This window comes from Drosophila biarmipes, chromosome 3L (assembly GCF_025231255.1).
Source record: "Drosophila biarmipes strain raj3 chromosome 3L, RU_DBia_V1.1, whole genome shotgun sequence".
Classification (NCBI taxonomy): Eukaryota; Metazoa; Arthropoda; class Insecta; order Diptera; family Drosophilidae; genus Drosophila; species Drosophila biarmipes.
In genome coordinates, this window is record NC_066613.1 from 8,971,610 (window position 1) to 8,986,750 (window position 15,141).

At 45.8% G+C, this 15,141-nt stretch overlaps 5 protein-coding genes across 7 annotated transcripts; 2 read left to right on the forward strand and 3 right to left on the reverse strand.

Moving 5' to 3' along the window:
* Positions 1 to 559: 559 nt before the first annotated feature.
* LOC108028313 (uncharacterized protein F23B12.7) lies at positions 560 to 4,565 on the reverse strand. The gene is made up of 5 exons (XM_017100036.2): positions 3,656 to 4,565; positions 3,477 to 3,591; positions 1,841 to 3,415; positions 944 to 1,783; positions 560 to 876 (listed from the first exon to the last, which is right to left on the reverse strand). Exons 1-5 carry the CDS (start codon positions 4,475 to 4,477, stop codon positions 635 to 637), a joined length of 3,594 nt encoding a protein of 1,197 aa, XP_016955525.1. The 5' UTR covers positions 4,478 to 4,565; the 3' UTR covers positions 560 to 634.
* A 407-nt stretch (positions 4,566 to 4,972) lies between these two features.
* On the forward strand, positions 4,973 to 5,920 carry LOC108028425 (probable prefoldin subunit 2). Its single transcript, XM_017100255.3, has 2 exons — positions 4,973 to 5,259; positions 5,362 to 5,920. The coding sequence occupies exons 1-2, from the start codon at positions 5,129 to 5,131 to the stop codon at positions 5,660 to 5,662; spliced, it is 432 nt and encodes a 143-aa protein (XP_016955744.1). The 5' UTR covers positions 4,973 to 5,128; the 3' UTR covers positions 5,663 to 5,920.
* Positions 5,921 to 6,053: 133 nt separating this feature from the next.
* On the reverse strand, positions 6,054 to 8,960 carry LOC108028423 (molybdenum cofactor biosynthesis protein 1). 2 transcript variants are annotated; one of them, XM_050885875.1, is made up of 4 exons: positions 8,498 to 8,960; positions 8,366 to 8,444; positions 7,008 to 7,859; positions 6,054 to 6,854 (listed from the first exon to the last, which is right to left on the reverse strand). In XM_050885875.1, the coding sequence occupies exons 1-4, from the start codon at positions 8,681 to 8,683 to the stop codon at positions 6,259 to 6,261; spliced, it is 1,713 nt and encodes a 570-aa protein (XP_050741832.1). In that variant the 5' UTR covers positions 8,684 to 8,960; the 3' UTR covers positions 6,054 to 6,258. The 2 variants fall into 2 exon arrangements, with proteins under 2 accessions (XP_050741832.1, XP_016955742.1); XM_017100253.3 differs by having other exon boundaries at positions 6,762 to 6,948; positions 8,498 to 8,959.
* Positions 8,961 to 9,688: 728 nt separating this feature from the next.
* LOC108028424 (uncharacterized) lies at positions 9,689 to 10,899 on the forward strand. Its single transcript, XM_017100254.3, has 3 exons — positions 9,689 to 9,922; positions 10,127 to 10,335; positions 10,395 to 10,899. Exons 1-3 carry the CDS (start codon positions 9,735 to 9,737, stop codon positions 10,568 to 10,570), a joined length of 573 nt encoding a protein of 190 aa, XP_016955743.1. The 5' UTR covers positions 9,689 to 9,734; the 3' UTR covers positions 10,571 to 10,899.
* Positions 10,900 to 10,921: 22 nt separating this feature from the next.
* LOC108028422 (protein suppressor of underreplication) lies at positions 10,922 to 15,124 on the reverse strand. 2 transcript variants are annotated; one of them, XM_017100250.3, is made up of 5 exons: positions 14,797 to 15,124; positions 14,178 to 14,377; positions 13,935 to 14,113; positions 12,427 to 13,792; positions 10,922 to 12,327 (listed from the first exon to the last, which is right to left on the reverse strand). In XM_017100250.3, the coding sequence occupies exons 1-5, from the start codon at positions 15,122 to 15,124 to the stop codon at positions 11,605 to 11,607; spliced, it is 2,796 nt and encodes a 931-aa protein (XP_016955739.1). In that variant the 3' UTR covers positions 10,922 to 11,604. The 2 variants fall into 2 exon arrangements, with proteins under 2 accessions (XP_016955739.1, XP_016955738.1); XM_017100249.3 differs by having other exon boundaries at positions 10,922 to 13,792.
* Between the last annotated feature and the right edge of the window lie 17 nt (positions 15,125 to 15,141).

Here is a 15,141-nt window from a genome sequence, read left to right on the forward strand (position 1 = left end):
GATGTTACAAATCATGGTGTAAATTTTAGTATAAAAAATAACATTTATATTAAAGTTGCCTTTTAACAAGTTGCCTTAGAACACACAAACAAATGTAAAACCCAAACTCCAAGAAGTCGCAATACGAAAAGTTAAACAAACCCTACATTTTATAAGCAAACCGGTAGACAGAATAAGGATCTATTCGGCATGAGTTTTTATAGGCGCGATAATTGGCAATTTGTCGTAGTTTAAGACCACTGGAACTATTGTAGACCACAGATTCTGCCCAATCCACCCGCAGAGGACGCAAACAACCAATAAGTAACAACCAATGGGGGACAACTAGTTGAATATAAGTAACAAGCAATCAAATCGTATTGAACTCGATTTTTACAGTTCGGCCAAAGCGTTATACGGATTACGGATACGGATAGTTATGTTAACCAAACAATCGACCGCGTTTGTTTGGCTTCCGGACCAGTTGAGGTACACGGATGAATTTGAAACAAGTTGCTAGCTATTAAGTCACCAAAGTCTGTACATAAAACCAATATCAAAATGCAGTTAAAATAAAGCATTTCAAATGATAACTTATCGAAAAGTGAATTTAATCGTGCTATTGTGTATTTACACATGTAATCATTTAAATAGATTAATGTTTCCGCTTCTTGCCCGCTCTCTGAGGCTTGCCACCTTTGGCCGCTGGTTTGCCGGCAAACTTCTTGCTCTTGTATGTTTTCGTGTTTGACCGCCGGTTCTCCTCCCACTTCAGTTGCTTGTCAGAGGATTTGTCCTTGTTGAAGACGGCATTGCTGGTTCCCTGACCCTTAGCCTTGGCCGTCTCCTCCAGCAGCGAAGAGAAGTCATCGGCGGCAGCAAACAGAGAGGACATATCTAAAGAGGTTTAAGAAACCAATGACAATACACGATTCAAAATTGGAATACTTTATTGATAACTTACCATGACTTTGTTTGAGAGTTTTGGCAAAGCTTCGTCCTCCCACCATGTCGGTTTCCTTCCTGGATTTCTTGGACTTGGGCGGAGCATCTTCGTCGTCATCATCGTCCTCGTCAGGGCTTTCAGGAGCATCGCTTGAGTCACTGTCGTCAGGGCCACCCTCGGAAATTGATCCCTCATCATCATCGTCATCATCATCCAGGGGCTCCAAATCTATCGAGCCCGTCTCATCGTCAGACTGATCTTCACCAGCACCCTCCATTTCGTCGTCTTCCTCATCTCCCAAGTCAGCGTCACCCCAGTCGTCATCTATATCATCCATATCCTCTTCCACCTTGTCAGCCTGCTTCTTCTTTTTCTTGTCCTTGGACTTGTCTTTCTTCATCTCGCCGCCAAGCTCCTGCAGGAAGTTCAGCTCCTCTTCATCCTGCTCTTCGTCGACGCCCTCCTTGAACTTCTTGCCGAAGTACCCATCCAAATAGGCCTCAAACTCATCATCGTCTACTTCGCCTTCCTTCAGATATTCCTCTCCAGCCTCGCCATCGATCTCGTCCTCCTTGACCTCCTTTTGCTTCTTGTTTTGCGCCACAATTTCCGCCTGTCGACGCTTGTGCTCCAAGAAGTTGAAGATGAACATCTCATCCTCGGTGCAGTTTGCCTTGGTCAGTGATTTTATCGGCCTTCCACGGGCTCCGTGTGCCATATAGCGTTTGTGGGCCACGCTGGCACTTTCCGCCGCCTGGGGAGCATCCAGTTTTTTAGGGTTCTTAAAGGCGAAACGCTCCAAAAAGTGTGGCAGTCCGAAGTCCCTTAGAGGATCTCCATAGTAATCAATTCGTGATTCTGAGATAAGAAACGGGTTTAATAATGATTCTAAAGGATATCTATGGAAATACTCACGGTTTAGGATCTGCTCGGCAAAGACCTGGACAGTGGGATGGTAGTGCTGGCGCAGCAACAACAGTTCATGACGCAGCGCATAGCCAGCTCCAGCAAAAGCGGGCACCCGGTGGTAAGGATCGTACTTGCAGGAATCAATATTCCGCACTTTGGATTTCGTCGCAGCCACACTGGCATGATGCCACGAGGAAGCATTTGACTTTTCACCATCTTCAGCATTCTCCTCCGATGGATTTGAGTCTTTAACCTCCGCCGTCTCCTCTTTAACGTCGTTGTAGACCTCCTCCTCATCGCTTCCGAACTTATCCAGATCCACATCGACTGGCAGGATTACTTTGGAACTTTCTTCCACTTCCTCTGAGGCTCCAGTGCCGCCGATGAGCTCACGGCGCATGCGCAGCAACTTATGGATGACAATCAAGCAACCAGCTGCAATGTGGGGAGGGGCATAGAGAGTAAGCTGCAACAGCCGCTTGACAAATGCCTGAGCGCGGGCAACATGGTTGTCGATGTGGATGGCACGATGCACTATATGCAACAGATGAGCTGCCGTCTTGCTGCCCACATTGATGAGGTTTAAATCCAGCAACTTTACATACAGAGCATTATAAAATCGATCAGATTTCTCTGTTTTAACCGTAACCAGTTGTAGAAGCAATCCCAGAGTCTGTACAGCGACCCTAATGTCCGCCAAGTGAACTAACCGGTAGATGGTGTCCTGCATTTCCTTTGAGAGTAGCTCCCCATTGCTGTCCTTGCCAGGCTGAGCCTCCACAATGGCCTTTTGCAGACACCGAAGGATTGCCTGCATCGTTCTATTATTCACGGCACCCTTTTGGACAAGAACCTTGAAGAGGGCGAAGCATATGTTCACCAACTTGGTGCAGACTTCGGGCCGGCCGGAGGGTGCGATGCTGGAAAGGAAACACAGTGCAAAGTGCTGGGCTCGCTCGGAAATGTTGTTACGGAAAAGAAGTTTCTCCGTCTCGGAAACGATGACGCCGCACATGTTGGGATGTTTCTGGGCCACCTCGCTGAGATGGTGTAACGCCTTGGAGGCAATTTTGGCGATGGGATCTCCAAGCTTGTTTACCAACATGGTCAGCAGCAGCTGCTCCTTTTCGGGAGCATAGGCCAGCAGCCTCGCAGCCGACACAATGGACGAGTTCTTGTTGTGTTCTTGTCCAGTCTGCAACCCCTGCATAACGTTCTTAAGGAACTCATGGTACTGATCCTTCAGTTCGCTCTCAAAGTGCCAGTAAGCGTAGATCCGTCGCTTCTGTTCGTTGCGCAGCCTCTCATCCTTCTTCAACTTCTTCCAATCAGCTCCGCGGGTGTGCACTGCCAAGAGTTTTCTGTTGGGCGGCAGGAGAACCTCGTGCCACAGATCCGTGAGCACTGCAATCACATCGTTGCTGGCCTTGTTGGAGATCTTGCAAAAGCCAATCAATGTGGTTAGTGCCTCCAGGTTGCCCAGCGGATTACTCGTCACCAGCAGGGCGCCGGCATTGGCTCGATCCTTTGCCGTACCCTTGTGAAGAGCGGTTTGCAGCCAGCGGGCATCAGAGGGATTGCCTGAAGGATAGGAGAATATATTTAATATGGGTTGCCAGATCTAAAGCTCTGCATAACGTACGCTTATTAAACGTTGTCTTCTCCGCCTCGAATGAATTTTTGCAGAGATTGTAAAGCTCCAGCTGTTCGTTCTCCTTCATATCCAACACCTCGTCTGTGGATGGATAGTCGGGGTGCTAGGATACAAAAGTAGCAACCATAAAATGTCATTTTAAACGAGGGTCTTTAACAAAAACTTACCACATGATACCACTTTTTCTGCGATTCTTCATCTTCATCCAGTTTTGACTGATATTTGTTGTGCTTCTTGGAGAAGGATTTTCCCTCTTCCTCATCACTATCCCCATCGCTATCAGAGACAGCTTTTCCAGCTCCATCCTCATCGAACTTGATGCGTTGGGGTTTTTTGGAGTTCTCCGAGGTGGACTCTCCATCATCTCCAAACTTGATCTTCTGGGGTTTCTTGCCTGTCTGGGGCTTTTTGTTCGGAGGATTCTCAGATACTTCTTCTCCATCATCTCCAAACGTGATCTTTTTGGATTTCTTGCCTGGTTCGGGCTTTTTGTTTGACGAATTTTGAGATACTTCTTCTCCATCATCAGCGAACTTTATCTTTTGTGGCTTATTGGCAAAATCCGACGTCTGACCATTATGTTTTTGGTGGAATTTGTTATCAGGTTTTTGGGATACAGCTTCTCCGTCGTCACCAAACTTGATTTTCTGTGGTTGTGGGCCATTTTTATGATTTTTATTGAAGGATTTGGGAGCTCCTTGTTGACCATTATCGCCAAACTTTTTCTTTTCTGGATTATTTCCATGATCAGGTTTGTGGCCATTATGTTTTTGCTGGTTTTTTTTGAAGGGTTTACCCTGAGCTTGTCCATCCTTTCCAAAAGCGATTTTCTGTGGCCTTTTCACCTGTTCCTTTCCTTGGAACTTTGGTTTCTGTGGGTGCTCCTTTTTGTTTTGCTTAACGACAGCCTCGCCGGAGTCGTCAAATACGATCTTTTTGTTCTTCGACGGTCCCCCGAATTGCACACCTGTGGCCACTGCTGCCGGCATGTTTTTAGTCAGCTATTTATCAAATAAAAAGCATTAATAAAAGTAAACTCAGTTGGAAACAACTTGCACGTGTATTCAAATTCGACATTCACTGCGAAGCGTCAGCCCCATATGGTTTACCGCCTATCGTTACATTCACTGGGAATGGTATACGTTCATTTATAGGTGACGAATTCCTTAATATTTATTTTCTTTTCTTTATACTTATGGTTATAAAAAAGTATAACAATGTGTTTGGGTGACAAATACCCATAAAACTAATTTGTTTAATATGTAATTGTTTCAAAATGTAGTACTTCGAAAATATAACCACAACTTCTTACTTGGGGGCTTTGTATTTTATTTACAAGAACACAATCTGTTTGAAAATGTACACATAACGTATAAATATAAAAATAAGTCAAAAAAGATTAAAAGAAATAAATAAGTAACGAAAGACGTGCATTATTTACCTTTATAGTTACTTTATATTTTAGCTTCACACTGACACGGTCACACTGCCCTTTGGCGTTTGGGATATTTTAGGACTTCTTTCGTATAGCCCTCGTGTTCGCCGACTTATTTTGAAAGAAAATCGCAGATTTTCGCGAATTTTCAGCGATTATCCAGGCCTATATTTCGAAGGGGTCCTTCTGGAGTGCGAGCATTGCGATGAGCACCGAATCGGCGAAGCCGGCGCCCAGCCAGGAGGCCATTGTGGCCCAGTTCCAACAGCTGCGCAATGATCAGCGCAACTTGGCCAACAGTTTAAATACGCTCGAAATGGACTTGAGGGAACACAAGTGAGTCACCGGGGACACAAAGATGGTTGGCCATCTGGTGGGACCCTGGGCGAACGGGAGAAGCATTCGAGATGCACCGCAATAATCCCCAATCTCCTCCAGAACTGTGATAGAAACGCTGCAGGCTGTGGATCCGGAGCGCAAGTGCTTCCGTCAGATCGGCGGCGTTCTGTGCGAGCGAACCGTGAAGGAGGTGCTGCCGCAGCTGGTGGAGAACAAGGACTTCATCGCCAAGACCATCGTCATGGTCACCGACGACCTGAGCAAAAAGGGCAGCGAGCTGAACAAGTTCAAGGAGGAGCACAACATCAAGATCCGGGGCGAGCACCTGGGCGCCGATGGGGCCAAGGGCGCGGATGCGGAGAGCAAGGCGGAGAACCGCAATGTCCTGGTGTCCAACTAGGAGCGATTGATTACCTCACCACACCGTATTTATTGTGTCTATATTGAGAGGGAACTCTGCCAGGATTTGCGAGCGATAATCCGCGTTTATCGAACACTTCTAATGTTGTATGTACTTCTAGCTGTAAGGCGCAGTTCGCGACAAGCCCCCAATCGCACCCTACCACCAACACTTTCCATCAATGCCCTCATTTAAACTTAATCCACTCTGGCCACGAATTAAAGAGAACCTTAAACTTCTGGTTGAAATGAAACACAAGTCTTGTGAGTCATTGGAGATGTGGAAACTTGAGGTTCACTCACTGGATTGGGTGGTGAAATGCATATCTTCCCCTTTTAAGCGCTTTAAAGGGACAGTGACATAGGAACCATTAAATAATGTATTTTTAAAATATGTTTCTTTTATTTATACATTTATTTCCTTCAAAATTGTGTCGTCTTGATATTACAAATTCATGTAAATCTATTTTATTTCAATCTTCCAAAAAGATTACGAATACCTAACTGAATCTAATAAGCAGTAGTTGAATGTCCCTTCCCCTAAGAATGGCTTAGCCATCATATTAGTATACTAATGAAGTCAGTCAGTAGAACCCTTCATTCGACCTCTGGCATTGCTCTTTTTGCCGCCTCCTCTCGCTGGAAGTGCCTTTTCCCGCCGGATTTACTCAACAGGCGGATGTTGGTGATGCAGATGTCGTGGGAAACGGCCTTGCACATATCGTAGACGGTCAAGGCGGCCACGGAAACAGCGGTAAGGGCCTCCATCTCGACTCCAGTCTGGCCAGAGCAGCGCACGGATGCCTCCAGCCGGACTGAGTGCTCGCTCTTGATAAGAGTAGCCAGCACCTTCACGGATGACAAGCTGATGTTGTGACACAGGGGTATCAGATCGGAGGTGCGCTTGGCTCCCATGATGCCAGCCAACTGGGCCACTGTCAGAACATCTCCCTTGGCCAACTCGTTGGCTGCTATGAGTCGAGTGAGCTTCTCACCCACCTCTACAGTGGCCTCTGCCCGAGCTATTCTTGTGGTCGACGGCTTTTCGCCCACATCCACCATTTGGGCCTTGCCCTGAGCGTTGACGTGGGTCAGTTGGCTGTGGTTTCGAATCTGGAGCTGCCGTAACGAAGGACGATGTGCTTGGTGAAACAAATGATAAAGACTATGATGACGGAGTCGTGGCGCAGCATCTGCAACGGGAGAGAGAGGGGAGAGTGTGGTGTGTCTACTAGCCGCCAATGAGTATCATGGGCCGGTTCTCCATCTGCGACAGGTTGAGCATGCCTGGGAAGGAGGACCAAGGTCTGAGGACTTTCTACGTTTGATTTGGCATCGCGACTCACCTGCATGCTGCTTCTTTTTGCGCTGCACCGCTGCCCCAATGAGATCCACCAACTGCTCCTCTGTTATATTCTCGTTTCGCATGGCGTCCCTCAGTGAGAACTCCTTGTTGCCAAACAAGCACACCTTGATGTTGCCGTCCGCAGTGAGGCGCAATCGGTTGCAGGTTCCGCAAAAGTGTTCCGTCATGGATGTGATGAAGCCCACCTGACCCTTGAATCCCGGAACTGCATAGGCTTTGGATGTGTCGTTTGGGCCATTGGGCAGCGGCTCGAAGTCAGGCCACCTTTGGCGGATGGTTTGCAGGGTATCTTTGTAGGAAATAAGTCTCTCCGTGTGCCACTTGTTTCCAGAGAACGGCATGTACTCTATAAACCTCACATCCACCGGGCGATCCCTGGTGAACTCTACGAAGTCGCAGATTTCATCCTCGTTGAAGTCCCGCATGAGGACGCAGTTCACCTTGGGACGGTAGCCCAACTGCACGGCAAGATCGATGCCAGCTATCACTCGCTCCCACCCCTTTCTCCTGGTGATCTTCTCAAAGCGGTCCCTTTTCAGCGTGTCCAAACTGATGTTGAGGGAATCCAACCCTGCTCTTTGGAGAGGAAGAAGCAGGCGGGTTAGCACCAGGCCATTGGTGGTAATGCCAACTTGCTCCAGTTCGGGTAGTGCCTTCATTTGGGCCACTATTTCCACTATATCCCTGCGGACAGTGGGCTCTCCTCCCGTCAAGCGGATCTTGCGCACTCCCTGCTCCACGAAAATGCGGGCCAAACGGAGGATCTCCTCAGTGGTAAGGAGATTCCCCTTGGGTTGGAGAGGAACTCCCTCGGCGGGCATGCAGTAGTCACCTAATAATATAAAGCATTAGTTCAACAAGGGATAGGCGTTGTTTGATGTATGTATGTTTATAAAGTATAGGATCGGAAACTCTTAATTTTGGTAATGAAGTCTAATTAAACTCTTGTTATGGTATATATTATGACGGGATATGTCAATATGGTACGGAACTTTCCAGAAATAAGTTAAAGATCATTAAGATAGCCATCAAGTGTTGTTTGCTTTCAGTAATTGAAATAGAAAATGCTGCGAAAGCTGTCGCCACAAGAGTTGAGTACAATGGAGCCCAAAATCAAATTAGAACATGGCTTCTAATTTGGCAACACAAAGGTCAACTTTGGAGGGGCTCACAGCTATTATGTTGGCCGCAGGTGTGGAATGTGCAGGGCACGAATTTCGCCACATTATTCAATCAAGGCTGGGATCCACTTCATAACGAGTATTATCAAATGGGTAGAACAATAAGAGGGCGGCACTGATAAGGGCGAAAACATAGGTGTTTGGGCCCAGTACTTACATCGCAGGTTGCAGCGTTCGGTTAGGGAAATTCTCAGATACGTGTGGTGTCGGCCAAAAGAGTCCGTGAGCGGCGAGTTCTGGGGAATATCGGATTAGCGAAATACATAGAGTACTGAAATGGAGTGCCCACCTTTCTCTGCACCTGTTTCTCCGGCTCCAGGGGCTGAACACTTGCCGTGGCCAGCTTCAGGTAACCGGTTGTGGCCTTCAGCCGGATTCCTCCGCTCCAAATTGCTGTCATTTCGCCACCCGCTCCTCCTCCTGCTCGATTCTCCTGACCCAACAGTCGAATCGCGTGTCTGGCCAGTAGCCGCATTTTTTATTTTGATGGATGTTCCCTCCGCTTAAAACGTATTTAAAACGAATTCAATTGGCTTACGTAAGCCTAGGCCGGCACTTTGCGGGGGGCACGAGATGTTAAGGGATCTGTTGTCGCCGGAGCGATGGAGCATACCGATTTCGGACAGGCCACCGTGATAAGCAATTACATATGCTGACGGCAGGGCACGCTGCTTCGGTGGTTCTTGTGGGTATACAGCGCCGATTCCGAGAGTTCCGACTGCACCCGGCGAGAGTTGTTTATAAACTAAGGAATGGAGAGTGGCGATCATATGGACGAGCTTGCCATTCGCCAAAGCTTCCTAACACCAGTGTTAGGTAGCTCCAGCATTTGTTTTGGGGCTGGGTGGGCTGTTATGAGGATGAGGGAGAGCTTTGACCCCCGAAAACTTTTAGAATGCCTGAGGCGGCAAAAATGAGGCTCTGCTTTGGCAGCATATTTTATTTTTGCCTAGGTGCTGTATACCTCATTTAGAGGTTTTTATTTAAATTGTCTTTATAATAATAGTAATTATCCTACCTCTTTAACATGGTGATTAAAATACTATGTGTTTAATATAGAACTCACATTTGGGTTTACTATAGAACCCACATTTGGGTTCCATGTGTTAATAGTAGTTGAAGTTGAAGTTGACTCTTAAAGAAAATGTAGTCATAGTTTAGTTAAAATCTGAAGAGATTTTTTGTAGTAGGTCAGCAGGTAAATTAGCAATTTAGCCGCAAAATAAATAGCCTCTTTCATAGCGAGTAAATGCTTCGGGAACTTACAACACTCCCACGAAGTAATTTCTCTTCCAAAGAAGAATGACCCATAGACACCCATGTAAATTCCAACCGCCACTGCACTCAAAGATCCCTTTTGTTTATCTTCTCTTTTCGCCATGGAGCTCCCGCTCCTTCCCCTTTGAGGCTGCCTCCCGAATCTTTGTGGTGAGTTCTCCGGCACATGTTTATTTGAAATTCGAATAAGCCGACATATACACAGAATAATCGCCAGTCGTCAGCGGAAGTCCATCGAGAAGAGAACTATGCATATTCCCCGTCTGTGGATTCGGGCATCGGTGCTCCTCGGCGTCGCCCTGCTGCTCTATGTCTTCGTCTTCTCCAGCGGCTATCAGAAGTACCAGATCGAGGGCGTTATCAAGCGGAGCGAACCGGAAAAGGTCTGGGAGTATGTTGCCGATTTCAACAAGATGCGGCTCCTAAACCCCACAATGTGAGTATACATCTAATATGACGGTACACGATTAATGTAGTGTGTTGAAATTCACAAATTTACATTTGAAAAAACATGTTTTTTATGGAAACATAAAACAGCCTTAAGCGTTTACCCCTTTTAAAATGAATTTATCTTGCTAATAGCTTCAGGTATTTAAGAAGTTAAACGAAATTTGTACATAAATTGCTATTTTTATTTTAGCATCAGCTTCAAGATCCTTGCCGATCACGGACACGCCCACGACTGGCGCTATACGGTGGAGTACACGGAAAAACTCTCCCATTGGCCCTACTGGAAAAATACGGCAACGGGCAGATACGTGGTCACAAAGTCCTTGCCCGGAGTGTCTCCCGTGGCCTATGTCATCAAGTCCACTCATGAGACCTGCTTTTTTGGCGGATTCTATTGCCGTAAGGTGCAGTAAACTTCGCATATAATCCCCTCTAATGAAACTTTATACGTTTTGCAGTGCAATCACTCAGTGAATTCACGTTCAGAAACTCCAATGGTGATACCTATGCCCAGGAAAATGTACAGTACCAATGCCCTCCACTGTTGGGCTCCGTGTGCCGGCGGGAGCTGGAGTTCCAGCGCCAGGCGGTAATGCACAACCTAACAATAATATTCGGAAAACAGGGGGTATAAAAATCTAAACCTGACCTTAAAAACGGCATATGTGCAAAAAGTAATGGGAAAACCATTTCAAATTAAGCCTTAACCTTTATGATTGAAACTACTTAACTTAACTTAAATTTAAACTTAAAAACAATTCGGAAATAATTCGAGGAAGCGTGCTATCTATGATTTGGTACAATAGACGAATAGAAAAGGATAAATACTACCTCAAGTTTTCTCAAGAATCTTAAATTGATTAAAGGTTGTTTTTGGATTTCTTCATTTTTTAATACATTATGTCAGTGCAAAAGAGGGTTGGGTAGACGAGAAATTTCGATCTATATTTATTTTTAGTACACTGTTTAATAAAACACAAGGATATTGTTTTGTATCTGAACCCTCTCAAAAGTGTTGTTTATTTCACTATGGCAAAATCTTCTAGATACCGATTTTATATATTTCCTCTAAAAACGATAACTTTCGTTACATAAAAATCGGTTAATTCGATGCGTATACAAATAAATTAACTAAAAACTCGCCAAATTTTAAATGTATTATGGCAGGCACAAATTAAAAATAAAAAATTGAGGAACGATTTTTCACCGCTAACTTTTATAAATTAATTTGAAAATACACTTCTTCTAAAAAGTGACCAATATTGATGACCAAAATGAGGTGATTTCAATAATGAATAGCCGATAATGTCCAGTGTCTTTTTAATTGTATGGTAGATTAATCTTCGAATTGTGCACAAATAATAGAAATTTAACTAAATTGGCTAGTTAATTGCTCTGTTTCTCTACGGTTAACATTGTACCACATTGATTTTACAACCTAAGAGTCTTTTGTCCAAGATCGGATGCTGTTAACTGTTGATTGGCTTTTGATTAAAAATAAACTAAGCTACATTTTCACGATCCGATTTCTTAATTGAGATATTTCATTCATTTTATATTTAAAACCCAGAAACCTGTTCGTGAAAAAGTAGCTTCTATCCAAAACTTTTTCTTTTTGTTAACTTAATTGTAGTGCTTTCCCTAAAACGGTTGCTGTATTTATCCTGCTCATTTGAACAGTTCCAATCGCTTTCTCTTGGTGGGTCCCGCAGCTCCACCGCTCCTCGCTGATCGCGTTTGACAAGCTGCTGCACTCGTGGAAGGAGCCACCGGTGTGCTTGGTGCGCTAACCGATTCCACGGAGCTGGTCTGTGAGGCTCCTCCGCCGAAAACAGAGCCAAACCAGCGGGTGAGCTTCGTTGCCTGAGTGGATTTTCCACTCTGTTTCGGGGATTTTGGGGACTTTCGCAGTGCAGCTACGATGGAGTTGCGATTGCCACTCGTGGGCTGCGTTTTTTCCTGGGTAATTCCAGAACCTATCAAGTAGTTGGTGATTTTATTGGCCTGCGTCGGCCTGGCGGACTGTTGATCCTGTTGTACGGGTGATACCTCTCCAGAAGAATTCAACCTCATTCGACTGCCAAACTGACCGTTGTTGGTGATCTCAAAGAAATCGTCTTCCAACAGGGATCTCCTTCTCTGTGTAATGGTGGGCGCTGCATCGTCTTTCTGAGTCAGTGGCAAGGTAGGCAAGACTTTGGGACTGGTTTTAGCCTGTTGCTCTCGTGGCTCGAACATCTGCTCTAGGATATCCAAACAGGATCGATCACGCTTCTTCTTCGGCCCTGAAACATTTGTTTTAGCATGCTGCTGCTGGAATTGCTTCACCTCAGAGCCGAAGATCTTGAAGCCTTCGAAGGGAGAGGATGGTCGCGGCTGGGCCAGGGGAATCTGCGAGAGATCCGAAGAGATGCTAAACAGATCTGGTGATTTGTTGGCACTCCTTTTGGCCGGTGGCAATCCCAAGCCGCCGCCAAAACTGGAACTCACCGGCGTCTCCGGCTTGCGCTTCCGTTTTAGAGCTTTGGTGCGTCGACTCTGCGATGGATCCTGCGGCGAACCCTCATCGTGGGAGCTATTTATTACCACTGTTTCAGCTTGTTCCTTAGACAGCGGAATTGCCACTACCTCCGAGTCGTTAAGCAAGTTAAAAGTAGATGGCAAGGTTAGAAGCGTTGGAGTTTGCTGAGGTGTAAAAGGCACCCTAAAAGCGGGAGACTCCATTGCGTCCAAGTTGTCTGGAATTCGCTGAGCGCATTGCATGAACTCCGAGGACAAGGAACTACCGCTGAGCACCTGTGGAGTAGGGGGCAAGGGTTTGGGATCCGGCTTGTTGATCGATTTCTTTTGGGCCGCTGGCTGCAGTTTGCATTTTCTTGGACGTCCCACCTTCCGCTTAGGAGTTTCCTGCGCAGGCATCCTCGCAGCTTTCTGTTCCTTCTCCTGCTTGGCCACCGGTTTTACAATGACCTCCTGCTTCACTCTGGGATTGCTAGTCTTCGGCGTTTGTTGCCCTTCAGCCTTGATTCTTTTTGTAGTGATACGCTTGACATCATCGAGTGTGTGGCGCTTTAGGTACTTACTATTTATTTTCGACTCAGCGGAACGTGTTAAACGCTGCATTCCTCTTGTAGCAGGACGACCTGTTTCCATTGGACTCACCGGCTGCTTGGTCTGCTTTTTCCTTCTTTTTGAGGGCTCTGTTTTGGGAGTTGCAAATGCAAGAGCCTTTCCCGATGGAGGTGGTGTGCTTAAAGTATCCATGGAAACCCTTAACAGTCGCACATTGAGTTTCCTTGTCTTGGGAGTAAACGTGAGGGTGGCCGCACGAGTTATCTTTTTTGGCGCCACTTCCATCACTTCATCATCCTCCTCGGAATCGGAGAGGTCAGCTTTTTTCTGCGGCGACTTCCTTTTGCTATATTTTTTCTTGGCCATTGTTCTCGGCGATTCGGTTGAGGTGGGCGTTCGATTCGGAGGAGTATGAGGAGGCGTCACTATCTCGCAATCATCGCTAGATACAACTAATACCTGATTGTGATCGGCTGCCGGCTCCACTGTAATGGGCTCTACGTCAGAGTCGGAGGATTCAAAGACCAGCGGTGACATAGCCACAACATCATCCACGCTGTGATCAGATACCTTATCCGTATCTTCAACCAACACTGACTCGTTTTGCTGAGCCTGATTGTTCTCTGCCGAAGCGATTGTGGAACACACCTCCGAGGAGCCACTAAGTGTGCTCTGGCTGTTTTTCGAGGCCAGCCAGAGGTTCAGATTGTGCTTGTATTGTTCAGGTGCGACAAGCGGCAGGATTTTGTCGAATTGATGGCGAAAACGACGCAGACGGAAGTCCCTAAAATGATTTTATTGGATTTAGTATGTGAGCATCAGGTAATATTATGGTTTGTATAAGGAAAATTAATATTTTCTGCTCTAGGGCAACAGGTAGACTGATCAGTGTTGATAAGATTACAGCTGTTTAGTGGGTCACCTACTTGATATACTCGCTGAGGAATCCGCGCTGCTTGTAGTACTCCTCGAGATCTATGCGCTTGCTAAACACCTCCTTCGGATCTGGCAAATGGAACTTGCGATCGAAGCTTTGGAAGCTCCGGTACTGATGCTCCAGGCGTCCGCCCAACCTCAGAACATTGTACAGCAACTTTACGTCGGACTGCAGATAGGGAAACAAACTAATTTAAGCTCCATGTGAACCCCTTATGGGTGCACTGCCTTACCGTAATGTCAACACTGGAGATAAAAATGTTTACCCTTCCCTCAAAATGCTTCAGCAGCATGGAAGTGCAGAAGCTGTTGTTTAACGAGTGGCCCCTGTTGTCCACCAGAACGTAGTCGAAGTTTAGGCGACTGAGATCTCCAATGCTGCGTAACTGGCTCCATTTCACCAGATAAACGTTGTGCGGGGACTCTGTAGTGTCTGTAAAAGAGAAGAAAGAGTTATACATAGGTAAAGTGAAATATTTTGATTGTGGTGTATTTTCTTTTATAAAATTATCAGGAGATTAATAGCATTTTTCGTTATAAAAATTAAATTTCTTTTCAGTTATCAAATTTTAAATTTTTCAACAGTAACAGTAGTATTTAATCATAACAATATATAAGTGGATCAGTTTGGAACTAAATTGAAAACCAAATTTTTACAGAACCCGCCAATTTCGTTTAATGACAAAATTGTACGTCAAAAATAACTGATAAATTGTGGTTTTAAAAATATAATCATCATACTTGCAGAGTGATTCATTTGTCACAGCTAACTATTAAGGAATGTTGAACGGAGTTAAGAAAAATTGTGCTCTCTAAAGTAAAATCCATACAGAAACACATTGTTATCATTACCTTGGACCCCTTGAATGGTGTACACCTTCAGGTCCGTCAGTGTGTCCAGATGGAATCGCCAACCAGCGAGCAGTTGCTCGTCGTTCTGCAGCACTATGAGAGTTTTCTTGGTGGGATCTAGGGCACTGAGAAGTGCCGCCACCGTGGCCAGTTTACCCAGACCACTCTCATCGTTTAGGATGCAGAACTCCCGCTTGACCAGATGATCGTAGAGGAAGCGCACGGCGTCCAGCTGGTGGGCCTTGAGGTATTGTGTCACGTGGCTTGTGACCAGTGCATCCGCCGAGAGCCGCAGCTCCGGCGTTTGCTCGGATACAAAGTGATACATGATCCTTCAGTGATGGC

Coding starts and splice junctions, on each gene's coding strand:
- LOC108028313 (XM_017100036.2), bottom strand. CDS start 4,477: ATGCCGGCAGCAGTGGCCACAGGTGTGCAATTCGGGGGACCGTCGAAG. Junction 3,592..3,655: donor AGAAAAAGTGGTATCATGTG/GTAAGTTTTTGT, acceptor TTTGTATCCTAG/CACCCCGACTATCCATCCAC. Junction 1,784..1,840: donor TGCCGAGCAGATCCTAAACC/GTGAGTATTTCC, acceptor TTCTTATCTCAG/AATCACGAATTGATTACTAT.
- LOC108028425 (XM_017100255.3), top strand. CDS start 5,129: ATGAGCACCGAATCGGCGAAGCCGGCGCCCAGCCAGGAGGCCATTGTG. Junction 5,260..5,361: donor ATGGACTTGAGGGAACACAA/GTGAGTCACCGG, acceptor AATCTCCTCCAG/AACTGTGATAGAAACGCTGC.
- LOC108028423 (XM_050885875.1), bottom strand. CDS start 8,683: ATGCGGCTACTGGCCAGACACGCGATTCGACTGTTGGGTCAGGAGAAT. Junction 8,445..8,497: donor AGAAACAGGTGCAGAGAAAG/GTGGGCACTCCA, acceptor GATATTCCCCAG/AACTCGCCGCTCACGGACTC. Junction 6,855..7,007: donor CAAAAAGAAGCAGCATGCAG/GTGAGTCGCGAT, acceptor CTCCCGTTGCAG/ATGCTGCGCCACGACTCCGT.
- LOC108028424 (XM_017100254.3), top strand. CDS start 9,735: ATGCATATTCCCCGTCTGTGGATTCGGGCATCGGTGCTCCTCGGCGTC. Junction 9,923..10,126: donor CGGCTCCTAAACCCCACAAT/GTGAGTATACAT, acceptor TTTTTATTTTAG/CATCAGCTTCAAGATCCTTG. Junction 10,336..10,394: donor TTTTGGCGGATTCTATTGCC/GTAAGGTGCAGT, acceptor TACGTTTTGCAG/TGCAATCACTCAGTGAATTC.
- LOC108028422 (XM_017100249.3), bottom strand. CDS start 15,124: ATGTATCACTTTGTATCCGAGCAAACGCCGGAGCTGCGGCTCTCGGCG. Junction 14,378..14,796: donor CACCATTCAAGGGGTCCAAG/GTAATGATAACA, acceptor TCTCTTTTACAG/ACACTACAGAGTCCCCGCAC. Junction 14,114..14,177: donor TCTCCAGTGTTGACATTACG/GTAAGGCAGTGC, acceptor CCCTATCTGCAG/TCCGACGTAAAGTTGCTGTA.